The sequence below is a fragment of the Thamnophis sirtalis genome, unplaced genomic scaffold, assembly GCF_051295495.1.
Source record: "Thamnophis sirtalis isolate CommonGarterSnake01/CBP01778 unplaced genomic scaffold, rThaSir2_p1.2 scaffold_4, whole genome shotgun sequence".
Classification (NCBI taxonomy): Eukaryota; Metazoa; Chordata; class Lepidosauria; order Squamata; family Natricidae; genus Thamnophis; species Thamnophis sirtalis.
The window spans coordinates 74,389,353-74,407,311 of NW_028261384.1; the positions used below are offsets into that span (position 1 = coordinate 74,389,353).

Here is a 17,959-nt window from a genome sequence, read left to right on the forward strand (position 1 = left end):
CTGTAGTTCGGAACCCCTTTGGAGGTTGAATGACCCTTTCACAGGGGTCGTCAAAGACCATCGGAAAACACATATTTTCGATGGTCTTAGGAACTGAGACATCAATTTTATGGTTGGGGGTCACCACAACATGAGGAACTGTATTAAAGGGTCGCAGCATTGGGAAGGTTGAGAACCACTGCTTTAGATGAACTTTTAGAGATAGGCAACTGGCAACATGTCACTCATAGAACAAAAAACCCTAAAGAACAATGTCCCTGCTCTCTAGTGCAGTCCAATCCAATACAGCCAGCTGGGACTGAGTAATTGATTTCATATCCTCACCTTGGAGCAAAGCATGTAGACATCTGGAGAAGGGTCATAATCAAATGTTCCAGTGACATGAAGCCCAGACTTCCCCAAGGGAATAAAAAGGTGTTTGTTGGTGATAGGAGATTCATTTTTCAGAAGAATGGAATCAATTTGTAGAGCAGACAATCAGTCCAAGGAGGTATGTTGTTTCCCAAGAACAAAATCAAAGATGTGATTGAGAGCCTTACTAAAATAATTAAATCTGTGGATTATTAACTTTTTTCTTCTCTTTCATGTAGAGACAAATGATACAACAAAGAACTTGAAAACAATATTAAGAAACTATGAGCTTCTTGGCATGAAAGCCAAAGAGTTAGAAACATAGGGGGGGGGGGGTTCATCTGTACATCCAGTGAGGGATTGGGGATTTTAGAAGTAAACCATTGGCTTAAGAGATGGTGCCATTGAGACAACTTCAAATTCCTAGGTGACATCTATATTATTTACAAGATGGGGGATAGGCTTCATCTTACAAAAACCAGGAAGAATATATTTGGAAAATGACTGGTTTAGCTTATCAACAGGGCTTTAATCTAAAACTGAAGGGGAAGGATAACCAATCTGTAGGATCTTTGGGAGATAATCCCAAGCAAAAATTCCAAGACAAAGAATCAAAAAATTAGTTGGGGAGTGGTGGGAAGGAAGGGGAACTCGGATACAAAACAGGAGATGTAGAAAGCAAATTGACTCAGCAAAGGACTCAAATGCCTGTTCACTATTGCTCAGAAGTTTGAGGAGAAAACAGAGTGAACTTGTCCATGAGGGCAGATATAATATAGTTATCATTACTGAAAGATATTGGTGGGATGAAACTGCTGGAATGTATTTTTGGAAGGATATAATTTGTTTAAAAGAAACAGTCCTAAAAAAAAGAGGACATGGAGTTCCACCCAGCTCATCTTTTGTTAGGTCTTAATTTTTTACTTGCATAAAAAATCACTACACCTCTACAGACATTCATAAAACTAAGGATGAAAGCCTCGTTGAATCCATATGAGTTGATATAAAAGGGGGGGTGGGGAAATGGCATTGCTGTAAGTGTATACCAGAGGCCACCCAAACAGACAGAGGAAATGCTGATCTTTAGCTACAGTTTGCATGAAGTACACCAAAATAGTAATGGAGGACTTTACCCTGTGACAAAGAATTGTTTTGTTTGTTTTGAAGTTCAATTGACACATTCTAACTTTCTTCAGCTTTATCTTTAATTGTAAGCCTGTTTAGGCGCCGAGGTGGCGCAGTGGTTAAATGCAGCACTGCAGGCTACTTCAGCTGACTGCAGTTCTGCAGTTCGGCTGTTCAAATCTCACCGGCTCAAGGTTGACTCAGCCTTCCATCCTTCCGAGGTGGGTAAAATGAGGACCCGGATTGTTGTTGGGGCAATATGCTGACTCTGTAAACCGCTTAGAGAGGGCTGAAAACCCTATGAAGTGGTATATAAGTCTAACTGCTTTTGCTATTAAAGGGTATTTTTAAAGGTATTTTGTAAGTTCATGACAAGTAACTATACTGAGAAGTGTCAGATTGTCTGTCCTTGGTATTATAGACATTGCAGGAATAAATGATTGGACTGGGTTAGGTTCATCTCTATCTGGTTTTTTTCACCTGAATCAGCCACACTAGAAAGTTGCTTTGCAGCAATCCAGAAAATAAAGCTTACAAACTTTTTTTGTTTCAACACTGTGTATTTATTGTTTAATAAGTACTCATCTGCAATGTTAGCACTATTTACAACAACATATGGCTGGTTATCTTTGACATTGATCCAAGATGAAGTCACAGTGTGTCACTAACAGTTATAAAGTACAGCATTTTTTTCTGGTTGTTGAAACATTAACAGTATGTGACTTAGTCATGAATGTTAGCATATTCTATACAATATGCATTTTGTACTTGGAAGGGAAATAGTTTTATATAAGCATAGTTTACACAGACATAATCTACTAATATACTTCTGTGTAAAACATAGAAGAAAGTAATATTTCTCTAATCCTGAAACAAGAATCTCAAATTTCAAATCCTAGATGATTTCTGATATCTTTTATTGTATTATTGAATAAAAAAAACTTCATGCATGGCACAAAAACTTCTACAAAAATAGAAAAATGCATCACAATATGCAAGTTTATTTTCCCCAAAATCTGTGACATAAAAGGGAGCAACGTAGTATATTTAAGACTTATTTGTGCCAGACTATTGTGGGGCCTAACACCTCACTTTCCTCAATAAGGAATACTTACTATGAGTTTTGGATTATATTTTTCATAGCCTATTATTATTAGTCATATAGAGTGAGTTGAAAACAGGGAATACACATTTGCCTATTTCCATCCTACAGTAAGTAATTACATGTGCTAGTACGTATTTTGGAATCATTTGCAACATGCAAGCTGTTCTGTGATAAAAAGTGTGAAATCTTGAAAAAAAATTGATAAGACATTTCCCAGAAAATAAAAATTGAGAACAGTAGTAAAGAAATATGTATTTTGATAGATGCGTATACTTTGCTTATAACTGACTACATAGAAATAAAAGACACAGGTTAAACAAATTGTTCTAATATTCTCTAATTAGAATATTATAATGCTTCATGAGGGATTGTCTTTCCTTAAAATTCATTTTCTGTTATTGAGGTATTTGAATTTATTCTGTGATGAGTATGATTCTGACTAATATCAATAGCTTTCATCAACAGGAATTTAATTTTTTTGTTGTAAAACAACCTTTTTTTAAACCTCCAATCCACCAAAGAAAGCAAAATGACCGAACTAATCATCTTTCATTCAGATTCTATCTATAAAATAAGAATGCAACATGTATTCAAGCTTAATGTCACAACCCTGAATTACGGAAAGGGACTGTTCTCTTCATACCCTTTGCTGCCCCTTTTTTTGTGCCCAGAGTTCCGCCCCCAGCCATTCACCTCTACCATTTTGACTCTGCTGTTAGGCCCCCAGGTATTCTCACCGGCCAATGGGGCCCAGCCTCTTCAGTCCCAGACCCTTCATCAGGGGCCATTCAGCAAAATACTGTGAAATACTGTTCACCCCGGGCTTTTGGGCTCAGGTGACAGTTCACCACCAGCCAATTGGAGGAAGGGAAGGGAGAAAAAGAGAGGTAGAGGAGAGTGTTCCGCCTGGAGTTTCCTCTCTGGAGGTTTGGAAAATCCTTTGTATCCCCCCCCCCCCCGAAATACACAACAGCCACATGAAAGTTAAAATCATGACTTTCTACTTGTCACAATTCCTCAGACTCTTTCTTTTATTTTTATGCCAAAGCTCTTAATATTTTCATTACTTTAGTCATATAATCTAACTACATTATAAAACTCAGTCATATACCCTAACATAAACAGATTCCTTTCTGGCAGTGTTTATCTTTTGTTATTCCCGATTGGCCTATTAACAGCACAAAAGGTGTGAGGATTACTCTGGTAATTTGTGTTACTTGCCAATTCCTGAAGGGAATGGGGGTGGCATTTATAAAAGAAAGAAAAGGACCCATGAATGATCCAGATTCCAATGCAGGAAGGATACAGCTGACCGCAGGCACATGCTTTTGCAGAGGCACATGTGCCACAAATGCCCAACAACCAAATGCTCAAAAGGAAAACACCTTTATAGCAGCACAACACATATACATATTACAATAGAATAAATGCCTATAACATAACAAGTTTCTACTCATGTGATAATTACTTATTATTTTTTATTTATTACCATTTCCTTCATTTTTCTTCCTGTTTCTCAAATGATAGAATTCTTTCTATCATGATGAATGAGGGATGCATATTTAACAGGGATAGTTTGGAGGACCATGATATTTGCAGGCTTATTATGAGGGGAGGGAAGAAGAACAGCTCCAAAAAATAAAATAAGCAATACAAAAAGAGGTACTTTGAATCAACACTCCAAAATATCAGACTCCATTCAGATAGAAGCAAATTCTCCAAAGGCAGCTATCAGAGACAAACAAACAAACAGTGACATAGGATGGAGCACTTAGACTCCAACATCAAAGAGGGAGGTACAAAAAACAGCTTCAAAAATAACAGCTAAACAGCTTCAAAATAAAACGAACTTAATGAGGTGTGTTGAGTCAAATCAAAATCTACCTACAATAATAAACAAGTATTTTATTTCCTTGAAGAACTTTTTAATGAAATCTGTCTGCATTATGTTTATAGAAAGCTATTAAAAGGATTATTTAATGCTAGTAGAATGACCAGAATTAAACTAATGATCTCAAAATAGTTACACTCCCGGATATTAATCAATAATTAATATTAAAAATTAATTGGATTAATATTCAATCAAAAAAACAATCAGTGGAACAACTTTCCAGTGTTGTGAATGCTCCAACACTGAAAGTTTTTAAGAAGATAATGGATAACCATTTGTCTGAAGTGGTGTAGTCCTGCCTAGGCAGGGGGTTGGACTAGAAGACCTTCAAGGTCCCTTCCAACTCTGTTTCTATATATCTACAAACCAAAATTAAAAAGCAGATAACCCATTTACAAAAATGACTGATTCTATGTGACTATATTAGTTAATCAAAGTATTTTTATAAGGTTGTCTTGAACACAAGTGGGAACCTGTTACCTATAGATGGGTCTTGTGTCGTTATAGTAATATATGTATTACTATAGCAAAAAATATAGCAAGTGATACAATTAATCAGCACACCAGAATCATAAGCATAGGCAATAAAAAGAAATGTATTCAATAGAGGCCTTATTGATATTGTAGTGGGACAATGAATTGTCTATAGAACATATAAAGAAGCTCACACCTAAGAATATTAATATTTGTCTGAATGTATTCTAATAATTAATGTTAGAACTTTACCCATATTTCATCTGAAATTTGCTCTGAATTTATGAACTTTCTTGCCAAGTGTTTAGTAATTATTTTCCAAATCCTAGGGTTTGTTCTGGTAACTGAATTTTTAGCTACTCTGCAATTGGCTATAGTACTAATCATAGTTGTGAGCAACGTGGTACATTTATTTATGGTCTCAAACAAGCATGTGCAAAATATTGGATTCATTAACTTTCATACAGGACAAAAGAGCTTGGTTAGCTTGCCTAGCACTTAGGATAGGAGTAGAAAACCCATGATCTTCTGAATTTTGGTCAGTGATCAGTGCCATTATGCTTTGTAGCTGACCATATTGTCTAGGATTGCTGAGAGTGTTGCTAGGAGGACCACAAGTTCCCACTCCTCAAGCTTGTAAACTGCTATGTTATCTGTTACTATTCTAACCTAAAAATTAGAAAAATGAAAAGAAGAAAGATAATAATGAATGAGCAAAGGCTGATAATTATAGGATTCAAAGAAGAATATTTATTAGTATATTAATAATGACAATTGCAAAGAACCCTAAAAATATGAATTCAGAGAGGATTCAGGCATGGGTATGAGAAGGAATTGCACTGATAACTTGGATGACTATGTAGCAGGACTTGGAGGGAGGAAATGGAACTACAGGTGGTCCTCAACTTACGACCACAATGGAACCCAAAATTTATGTTGCTAAGTGAAAAAATTGTTAACTGGGTTTTTCTCCATTTTATAACTTTTCTTGCCATGTTTGTTAACTGAATCACTGCAGTTGTTAAATTAATAACAGGTTTGTTAACTGAATCTGGGTTCACTTAACTGGGTCATTGACTTTGCTTGTCAGAAGGTCACAAAAGAAGATCGCATGACCCCAAGATTCTGCAACCCTCATAAATGTGAGACAGTAATCAAGCATCCGAACGTAAATCACATGACCAAGGGGATGCTGCAACAGTCATAAGTGTGAAAATGGTCATAAGTCCCTTTTTTCAGTGACTTAAGTGAACTGTTGTAAGTCAAGAACTACCTGTATACTTGTTCTAACCATAGCCCTCCTGGAACTTTGGTTTCTGTTGGAAAAACAGTTGAGACTGTTGTTAGGAAGACCTTTGCCAGATTGGTATTTGCTATTCATTGCTGCTGTAGGTAATTGCTATATTAAAAAGGCACACATAATTAGTATGTTGGTTTTTTGGGGGGGGCAAAAGTGTATCAGTTATTTTGCAACAATGCATTTGAATTCCCCCACTTTTTTTCTTTATATTCAGAGTGCCTATCGAGTTTTCACCAATAGCACCTGCTTAAAACATATGATTCTGAAAATCCGGAGAGATGCTCGGAATTTTGAGCGGTATCAGCATAATAGGGACCTAGTAAATTTCATCAACATGTTTGCTGATACACGGTTGGAACTCCCGCGAGGATGGGAAATCAAAACCGATCAACAAGGCAAGGTACAAGAATGAAATGAAGTTAATATTTAATTCTGTGTAAAAAAAATACATACATACAGCTTCTCTTCATGCAGTATTTCATTAAGGAACATATACCTTAAAATAATTATCTGTATTGCTTTTCTTTCTTTTAATATAAGTAGTTCTTCAGTCTACTTTCAATACATTAGTCACAATGTGTTTAGCCATTTAATTTCTTAAAGTAAAAATATCAGTTAGGAATCATGTTAAAACCTTTATTACCAACTTGGTAGCTCTCTTAATATTATTTCTCATTCTTACTATTCTTCTATTGCAGTCTTTCTTTGTTGACCATAACAGTCGTGCTACCACTTTCATTGACCCCAGAATTCCACTTCAGAATGGCCGTCTACCCAATCACTTGACTCATAGGCAGCATCTTCAGAGACTCCGTAGTTACAGCGCTGGAGAGGTACATAAATATGGGCTATAGAACCTAAGAATTTCTTCAGATTCATTTTAGTAAAAGCAGATGCTAATTTTTAGCATGAGCTTTAAATAGTACTGATATGTCACTTTTTCTAAAGAAATTACAACTGATTATTTGCTTATCTCTGGGAAATTAATCTGCAGAATGTTAGTAGTAGTTTTTTACATGGGTTTATACAATCTGACCAGTTTATATAGTTGTTAGATTTAAACCTGTAAAAAAAACAGGGAAACTGGAAATAATATTTGTTACAACATTTGCATACTGCTGATTCTATTTGGATTCTTGGTGGATTGTATCAAATACCAATAAACATAAAAATATTTTTAAAAGACATAATATTCTACAAACATACAATAAAGCTTCAATTCAGCTCAGTCATATCAAATGGGAATTACTGTCTGGAACAGCTTCATTTTGACTACCTTCCTAATATCCATCATGTATGATGCCATCTGAATTTTTGGGAGTGAAGTCTTTTATTGGAATACAATGTATAATTAGAAAAATATTTTTTTCACTTCCCCACCCAAAGTTTCTTATAGTAGATGTCCTCTTAAAAATTTTAATTGTGAAGTGCATTCTTTATAGATCAAGTTTAAAATGGCCAGTCCTACAATTATCTAAGTGTCAATTCATATAGAGCTTCATATGTGGCCAGGTGTTTGATTAGTAGCCTATTGAAAGGCAGTACTGTGCCACATAAGAAATGTTATATTAATCCAATATGTCTCATCCAGTAAAAGACTGCCTACTGCAATTATGTGCTTGATTGTAGCTTCTGCAGGGAGCCTCATATAGAGCACAGTTTATTGTCAATCATAGAAATAATGAGATGATTTATTAATGCCATTGCCTCCCTCTTCTGATTTGGAATGGGACAATTTACAACAGCTGCCTGGCCCTACCTGCTTTATTCTGTCCCAACAGTCCTGCTGATCCGCCACAGGCGTTCTTCCCCAGATGCTCCCCCTCCTCCACTCCTTCCCCACCACTCCTCCCCTGCCACATGGCCCTGGGCAGTTTGCTATGGGACATGTATTCATCTCTTTTCTCTGATCCTTGCCTTCTGAAATCTCTGGGCCTCAATTTAATTTTGCTTTCTGCTGGGCACATTTAGTGGCGCCACTATGGCTGAAGTTTATTTCTGTACAAATTATATTCAAGAACAGAGAATTGTGAATAGGACCCTGTGTCAGCTGTCCCTAATTGGGATTAAAGCACTTTGGACCAATGACAGAAATTCTTAGGTCACTTTGTGTGCAGCCTTCTATCGCCTGAATATGCCTCCAAGAGAAGAGGAGGTTCAAGTAGCTGGGCCTGCCCTAGTGCTACACATAAAAGGATATTTAGTTATTTATGTATGAATATTTCATTCTTTCATAAGAAGCATGAAATATAAATAAATAATTGCACTTTCTACCCTACTACCCCTAATCCATTCATTCTATTCAATACACATGATAGTTAAGAATATTATTCTTTAGATTATTGTATGCAGTCATTCTCACTAGACAGAGAAGAGATATGGTAATGTCATGCCTACATCCTAATTCTACTGGAAGATATTGTCATGACATTTTCTGAATCAGTAAAATTAGAAAAAAAATACAAGACTGTAGCCTAAGGTGGGATAATGATTTTTAATATTCTCATGCACTCAAACAACAAAATACTAGTTTCATTTTTTCAACATTTTTCTAGTTTGCATATTCTGTCTTGGCTATGATTTTTTTATAAATACACATTTTTAAAAAAATCAATTCAACTTTTTACTTTAAATACTCACAATATAATTATAGGAATTCTTTATTTCAGGCATCAGAAGTCTCTCGAAACAGAGGAGTTTCTTTGTTGACTAGGCCAGCCAATAGCCTAGTAGCAGCAATTCGAAATCAGCATCATCATGAATCCTTGCCTCTTGGTATGTATCACTGCTTTTTAAGCGAGTTCAGATAATATTTACTAAATTTTCTTAGCTAAAATAAAAGGCTCACTGCAATTCTGCTGTTATTTTTTCATTTAAGAAATATGGCTTCATTTAATGGATGAATGAGTTATTGCAACAGTTAATCCCCTCTGGGTACAGAATCACAGCAAAGAAAGAGTTCATCAACAAGCAATAAAACTGCTGCTTCATTGGAAATTGTATCTTTGCATCCTCTTGGCTTTAGAAATAACACAATTAACCAGGTTTACCAGTGTTGTTGATTATCTAATTTAGCTATTGGTAAATCACTTCAAATATATCGCATTCATGTATTAATTCCATTATGTGTAAGCATTTTTTCTGGTTTATATTTCACAACATATGAAAACAAAAAGTATTAAATTCATAAAAGTATAGGGAGCACATCTACAAATATAGTATACATAAAAAACAGAATATGACAAGGCAAGGAAAAATGTTAAATACATAGTTATTTCAGATGGGCTGGGATGGGCTTCCTTAGGAACACCCTTATGGAATTTAAAGAGATTTTTTCTTTTGTTTGTTTTCAGAACAGCAAATCATGGATGTGCTAAAGAATAGCCCCAAAAGTGAGCCTAATTTTTTTTCTTAGTAGAACACACACCTATTTTATTCTCATTTGGCTATCTTTGCATAATATAAGCCAAAATATTTCAAAAAGTTGTGGGACAGCTGAAGCAATTGCAGTACTTCCAATGTGCCTCTTATAATTGACTTTTCAAGTCTGGAAAAAAGATTGATGCAAAATACTAAAGGCCTGAAACATCAGCATATTTTTCCCATATTAGAGACACAAGCAGCAGCTTTCCCTCTTTTGCAAGAAGGTCAAACAGTCCCTGCCTGAAGAAATTTACTGACAATGGAATGCTAAGGTACACACATCCAGCTTCCCTTTCAGATTCTAAAGTCTGGATCTTTTCAGGATCTTATTAACCATATGTATTGAAAGGAAAAAGGGAATTAGGTTTCAGAATCCAGGATATTGGCTGTGTGCACTTCAGTGATCAATTAATAAGTAAACTAATTCAGGTAAAGATTCTTTGATCCTTTTGCTCACTCAGGTTAAGCCTGGGGAGTTTGCTCTTTGAAACAATTTGGGGGACAGGGCTTGTCTGGAAACATGGGGGTATTCAGATCAATTATAATGGAGGAATGTACAGAAATTCTGTCCCTGTTATATTTTATAAATGATAATTCTCTTACTCTGGCTTTACATCTATTACTATGTCTATTACGTCTCCAAGGACAGGTGAAAGAAAAGATGTCGTAAGAGGGGAGAGACCTTGATAGAATATCCATAGGCTAGATAAAGGTCAGATATTCTCTGTCCTGCTGCTCAATAACATACTACAAGTAGGCAAGCAGGATGAAATGGGTAGCATGAACAATCCTAAACCCTAGTGAGTATGCTGTGGCAGTATATTCCCTATCATTATGCTATGAATTCTGATCAGCACCATATCTGTTATATGCAAAGTACTAAAGGTGCTTTTCACGAAAAGGCAACTCGATTATCTTGGGTTTTTTCCCTTTGACAACATTTTCTCATCCAAGAAACAGTTCGGTTCTTGGATGAGAAGCAAAACATTTGGAAAAAGCATCTTTGGGACAATATGACCTGAATGATTGAAAATCTCCATAGACATCTGGCTGTGCAAAATATTTCAGTGAGATGCTCTGCAGTTCATGAGAACATAAATGAAGTGCCATTGTTTTCTAAATCACTAAAGCATTTGCATGTGGAAAGAGCTGAGCAGCTTTTGGAACATCACTTGGAAAAGATGCAAGCACTTTTGACGTTTCAGATATGGATACTCTTTTTTGTACTCAAAACAATTCTTTAAATATCCCTAATCTTCCATGTTATTTTTACTTGTTAGATTTATTTACTTTTTCTTGTTTACTTATAAATATATTACTTTTCCATCAGAAAACCCAGGGTTCTTTAGAAAACAAAATTTAAGGCAAAAATAATAAAATAGAAGAATGATTTCACACTGGGATGTTTTTGTGCTTTTTCAGCATACAATGACAAAATAGTCGCATTTCTACGTCAGCCTAATATTTTTGAAATGCTGCAGGAGCGTCAGCCAAGTTTGGCTAGGAACCATGCACTCAGGTACAACAGTCTATAACTTAATTACTGAATACTCTGGTAAAGCTAAGATAGGAAAGCCCCAAAGTGTGATTTACATGTAGTTTGTTGGTTACTATAGACAATAAGAAACTAGGTAGATAGGTAACATGTGCTTTGTGCTCATAAGATTCCAGATTAATTTGCTTTCTTTTTCAATTAGAAGATTGAAGTTATTGTTTACCTAATGTATAGCTAGACTTCAGGGTCCAATCTGTGTTGGTCAGAAATTTAGTCTGCATAGAGGTAGTCCTCAACTTACAATCACAATGGAGCCCAAAAATTTATGTTGCTAAATGAGATATTTGTTAAGTGAGTTTTGTTTCATTTTATAATCTTTCTTACCATAGTTGTTAAGTAAAGGATTGCTGTTGTTAGGTTAGTAACATGGCTATTAAGTGAATCTGGCTTGCCCATTCACTTTGCTTATAAGAAGATCATAAAATATGATTATATTCTCCCAGGAAAGTCTAATTGTCATTAATATGAACCAGTTAGTAAGCTTCCAAATTTTGATCGTATGACCATGAAGATGCTACAATGGTCATAAATTTAAAAAACTGACATAACTCTCTTTTTTCAGTGCCATTGTAACTTTGAATGGTCATTAAACAAACATTGTAAGTTGAGGACTACCTGTAATTCATTCGACAGATGCAGTGGTTTGCTTTCAATGACCATGGTAAAAATTATAGTAAAATCAGGTCTGGTCATATGATGACTGGCTTTATGATTGCACAGACGTAACAATGAAATTTCAGTGCCAATTGTGGTTGTAAGCTGAGGACTAGTTGTAAAGCATCTATAGTGAGAATACTGTTGATTAATAATACTAATAATTTACTCCTTTAAAATAGTAGTGGAATAAAAGGGATAGCAGAGGATGAGATGATTAGGTAGTATGTATCATCAACGCAATGAACATGAATTTGTGAAAATTCCTCCAATGAAGGAGAGAGGGAACCGTATGGGGTTGTAAAAAGTCAGAGACAACTTAGTGACTGAACAACGGAATATTAGGTACTGAAAAGTATACAGCAATGAGGTTTTACTTTATAATGTAGGTGTATAATAAAGAGCTCATATCAGCAGTATAAATATCAGTTATAACTAGATTAAGAAATTTCTTGTCCATGGTGCATGAATATATTTTTGAATGTACAGTGCTTTGAATCAGGAGATGAAAAGATGTTTTGGAATAGACATGGGTGTGCTTGTCACATCTGTTGGCACCTTCTTGAAACGGCTCTGTCTCTTCAAGGATTGTACCAATAGATGTTGACAGTATGCTTACATCTGCTCTGAAATGCCTTGTTGCATGCTGCAAATTCCTTCTTAATCCATAAGTGTATTTTCCTGGAATTGAGCGGCTATTGAGGTAACTCAGGAAAAGATTCTGGTTCTTCAACAAAACACTAATAGTGTGATATGCAGATCCATACTCTCTCTGAAGTACATTTTTATCTTTGGATTTGAAACATTCCACATCCCTAAATATGACTTGTCAATTTATTTATTTGAGAAAATTTGTATGGCTGCCCATTCACCCTTAGTTGCGTGGTGTTTGGATCATAATGATAATTTGTAAAATGCCAAGCTAAAATGCCATTCAGAAGGGCATATTTTGGCAACATTTGATGCTTGACAAATGTCCGTATCTATAAACACACCATAACACCATTGTTGCAATCTGAAAAAAGATTGATTAATTTCATAGTTAGGCATGATAGGTAGAGATCACTATATCAGATCATTTGTACTAGTTACATTGTATGTAGGATATTAATATACATGTAGTCCTTGGTTAATAATGGTAATCATGACTGACTGCTCAGTTACTAAGAGATGCATAAAGCATCATAAAGCAGGACATCACATCCAGCTCTGACTTATAACAGTAGTTTCAGCAGATCTAGTTACTTATTATTAGGCAAATCTTGCATGGTCATTAGATATGATGTCATATGGTTGCCATTTTTGACCTCCTCCTGGCTCCCCCATTGACAGATTAAGGGAAGCCTCAGTGAAGGTCGCAAATTTCAACCACACTTGCCTTCTTTCTCTTGCTTTATTTTTCCTCCTTACTGGTTTGTTTGTTTGTTTGTTTATGGGATCACTGACTACTCTGATTTAATTTATAGGTCTAGACAAAAAGATATTTACTTCCAAAGAATTCAGTTTGGCTCCAGAAGAAAAACATTTATAAGTTTTAGATGAGTCATGTTAATAAATTAATTGTTTTTAAAATACACTTTTCCATTAGGTGATCATTCTGATGATGCTATCAAATTATTTATTTTGTTCTCTTTTTTTAAAACTAATTTCAGTAATAATATTTCAAATAATGTTTGAAGCCCTTTTTAATCAATTCTCCTATTATAATTTTGTTTGCCAAATGACTATCTACTCTACTTTCTTTACAACTTTTCCTTTTACCTGCACATTTCTGAACAATGTTAATTTCAAAGAATTTTTTTATCAGCAGTTACATACATTGTAAGTTGATTTGGATACAAATATTAGAAAACTTTATAAGAGAAACCAAGGTATGTTTCTGTACTAACTGTTTTATATTAGCTTTTGGAAGAGAAATGGGTCAGTGTAGATCAAAAGGAATGTGTGTAGCTTTTCTTTAATAGAATATCAATTTGTGTGTGTATATATATATATATATGTATGTATGTATCAGTGGTGGGTTGCTTATCCTGTTCCAACCGGTTTGGTTGGAACGGGGCTGGCGGCGTCCTCGTGCACGTGCACAGTTCACGCATGCATCTTAGCGCCTGCGCAATGCTCCAGCTGCTCGTGGAGAATCGCACAGGCACTGTATGTGCCATCCAGCTGCTCACGGAGAATCACGCAGGCGCTGTATATGCCATCTAGCTGCTCGCAGAGAATCGCGCAGGCGCTGTATGTGCCATGCGCCTGCGTGGAAGCGCAGAAGCCTTCAAAGACTGGTAAGGAGCGCGGGTGGGTGGGCCTTCACCGTTCCTGGAAGTTACTTACCTCCGGGTTCGCCGACCAACCGGTTCACGGGGACTGCCACGAACCGATTGAAACCCACCCCTGGTATGTATGTATGTATGTATGTATGTATGTATCTCTCTCTCTATCTATCTATATCTATCTATGTTAATTCTCTAGGGAGAAGATTCATTATATTCGAACAGAAGGTACACATGGACTTGAAAAATTGTCTTGTGATGCAGATTTGGTAATACTTCTGAGGTAATAGACAATAATTATTTCTAGTATAATTTTTTTAAATTAAAAAACAGGTATTAAAAGGATCACACAATATATTATGGATGTTTAGCTAGAATAGGACATAAGGATTCATTGTTATTGGAGGATTTTAGAAATATTAAATGAAATGCCAGTATGTGGTTATGTATTAAATCTTGGTATATTTTATGATGAAGGACATTTAAACAATTATAGTCAAATAAAAATGGAGGTATAAGGGTAATGTATAAATATCTGAGTTAAAATACTATGGCAGAAGATATAAGATTGTTTTGTTATTGGAAAGATACAGGTTGATAGATGGAAGAATATAACATAAAAATAGTTAAACTTAGTGAAATTTAGTGATAATAGATATAGTTAAAGAAATAATTGATAATGATAATAATGCATACAATGTGTAGTGTTATGATAAGCAATGCATACAATGTGTAGTGTTATGATAAGCAATAATTGGATATGAATATTGAATGGTACCTATGAAAGGAAGATTAGAAATCCTTTTGGATTATATATAAAGGTTAATAAAAAGAATTAAGTTAGATAAAGTTAAGTTTTGATTATTAGGGGGAAAATGTTATGATACAGGATATAGTCAAATAAAGGAGGGATAATGATGACAAACTAGATGAAAATTGCCAACAGTGATTTGGAAAGGAGGATTAGAAAAGTTTGTTATTAAATATTATGATACAGGATATAGTCAAATAAAGGAGGGTTTAGCTAGAATAGGACATAAGGATTCAGTGTTATTGGAGGATTTTAGAAATATTAAATGAAATGCCAGTATGTGGTTATGTATTAAATCTTGGTATATTTTATGATGAAGGACGTTTAAATAATTATAGTCAAATAAAAATGGAGGTATAAGGGTAACGTGTATAAATATTTGAGTTAAAATACTTGAGTTAATATGAATTATGCTTGATGACTGTGGAAGAGATGTACGAAAACCTTTTTTAACCAACTGATACACTTTCAGTATGTAAAGAAGTAAGATTTTATGTGTTGTGTTTGCTTTGAAAATAAAAATAAATTCTATTTTTTTAAAAAAGGATCACACAAAAAGAAAGATAAAAGTGCAAAAAGAAAATAAAAAAAATAAAAAATGACTTCTGACTTTCTTTGATACAGATATAGATTAAAAAGTACCTCCATCTCTTACTCTAAATTTGGCAATAGCCTATATTACTTCCGTAATTCCATTAATTCCAATCATCAAAACCTAAAATCAAAATTACATTTCCCAAAGGTGGCTCCATTAGCAAGTCATTACTGTCTCTTAAAATACAACAGCTTTTCATTCCATACTACATATCCTTTTTATAAACTCATCTCTAAATCTTCTCCTTATTAAACATCTAGTAAAAAAAATTATTAAAATATCCAATAATATAAAAATAGAGTGCCTTTTCCATTTAATCTTTGTTCCCCTCATCCCTCTCTTAACAATTCAACTTTTGTAAAATATAAAAATATTAAACATTTACTGATTTGATAACATCAAAACTGATACAAAGATTGAACAACTGAATGTGCTGTGCTTGACATGGTAATATGGAAAGCACTTGCCAAGAGTTGGACAGGACTGAATGGTTAAAACAGCAACATTTAGATATCAAAAACTAATCCTTTACCCTATTAGACATTTCCAAACTGAACAATTGTTCTAGTTCACCAAAATATAAGAATTCCTTATTTAATCATATTCTGATATAGCAGTTTTATTTTATTTTTTTCTTCTTCCTGCCAACCATTCTTAAGTCTTGTAAATAAACTTCTGGCTCCTATTTTCTTCTAGTATCTTCTAGTATCTCTTTGTAGTTTCCAAGCAGTAATTCCAATAAATTTCTTCTATTTCATTTTAACACAAACAAATCACAACATTTTTCAGTTTTTAAATGATTATTCAGTTACATTTGTAAATGCAGTGAATCCATCTTAGTTGTCTCCAGATAATTTGTTTAACTTCAGTAATAACATCTTGTTCCAGTAAAGAGTTTAAAATTTTAATTTTAACTTCAAAGGCCATAAATCAAAATTTATGGAGGGGGTTTCTTCCTCCAGAACTTAATCAATCCATTTGCCCTCCAGTTTCTCATTCCTCATGAAATGGAGGTTTTCTGATTGGCTGATGAGCTGAGTGACAAGCGTGTTCCCTCAAGTTCACAGTTGTGACACAGCCTAAATTTATGGACACTACTAGAATTGGCTATTTTTAATATACTTAATAATTAAATGATTTAAATGATTTATTTCCATATCTAAATCCTTCTTCCAAGAGTAGCTACTTCATTCTTACATCAGTAAAACTCAGTAAAAAAAGAAAAGAAAATTCTACATAATTTTGGTTGTCAAGGCCAAAAATGTTATTAGAAAAGCATGAGCAATCCTAGAACTAACCTTTGAAAGATAAGATTAAGTGGAAATATGTGGTGAAAATATGTTTGTATTTTATGTACACTAGTGGCTTTTTTAAAGAATGTTTTCCAAATTTAGAAAGATTGCTTTTGTTCAGAACAGGCTTCTACTGTAGTTCAACCCTTCTAGTTCAATTTTTATTCTTAGATTTGGAATCTGTAAGAAACAACTGGAAACCAAGATTCATATTTGTGGGGATTTTTACACATAATGTTCTCATATTTTTCTCCCTTTTAGTCTTTTTGAAGAAGACATTATGTCTTACATTCCTCTTCAATCAGCCTTCCATCCTGGCTACAGCTTTTCTCCCCGTTGTTCACCCTGTTCATCACCTCAGAATTCTCCAGGTAAAGCACTTGAGAGTGAATTCTCTGGCTAGATTTGTTTCCTATTATATTGTATTCCTATTCCAAAAAATACAGCAGCCAAAGAACACACAGTGCCTTGTTTTTTAGATCTCCCCCTCTTCCATAGAAAAATATGAGAAAAGATATGTTTGTCAATATTCTCTTTGCATAAGCCTGAACAATTTATCTCTGTGTTTCAAAGCAGATCAATAGCAACCTACAAGGCTTTGTCTAAAACAAATTTTCCCTAATATTTTTTGTACCCATTATAAATGCATATTTTAGTTTACATCTGATCTGAGGAATGTTCTGCCAAAAAAGAAAGGTGTTTGACAACTCTCACTTTCTTCCATATTTTTATGCTGTTAATTTGCAAGAAATAATGAATATGCTACTTTTGTGGTGTTAGCCACAAAAAAAAATTAAAGAAACTTTCAGCTATCAGGACTCCAGCTGTACGTATTCATTTGCTTCTTTGTAATGGAGGACTTGTTTGGGCATGCTAAGAAAATATCTTCATTATAAAAATATGCATAACAAAATCTTGTCACCACATAATAGTGTTGTGCATATGTTTGCTACTATAGCTTAATTTTTTAAAATCTTGAATTTAAAAAATGCAATCAAAGCACTATTACTTATATACAGAGAAATAATTTCCAGAAGATGCAAGATTGAATTCCACACATTATTATACGATCTCTAAAAATGGTTCTCAGCATTGTTTTCTTTCTTAATCCAT

At 34.5% G+C, this 17,959-nt stretch overlaps 1 protein-coding gene across 6 annotated transcripts in view; it reads left to right on the forward strand.

Annotated features, from left to right (window-relative positions):
• Positions 1-17,959, forward strand: part of HECW1 (HECT, C2 and WW domain containing E3 ubiquitin protein ligase 1) — a 274,097-nt gene that overhangs the window by 219,074 nt on the left and 37,064 nt on the right. For 4 of the 6 annotated variants that reach the window (XM_087713122.1, XM_087713121.1, XM_087713124.1 and 1 more), the window contains 7 exons: positions 6,461-6,646; positions 6,945-7,079; positions 8,916-9,021; positions 9,600-9,638; positions 11,092-11,188; positions 14,348-14,431; positions 17,108-17,217. In XM_087713122.1, the coding sequence (XP_087569248.1) occupies positions 6,461-6,646; positions 6,945-7,079; positions 8,916-9,021; positions 9,600-9,638; positions 11,092-11,188; positions 14,348-14,431; positions 17,108-17,217 (757 nt within the window). The remainder of the gene's footprint in view (positions 1-6,460; positions 6,647-6,944; positions 7,080-8,915; positions 9,022-9,599; positions 9,639-11,091; positions 11,189-14,347; positions 14,432-17,107; positions 17,218-17,959) is intronic. The other 2 variants (XM_087713125.1, XM_087713126.1) reach the window with 1 other exon arrangement.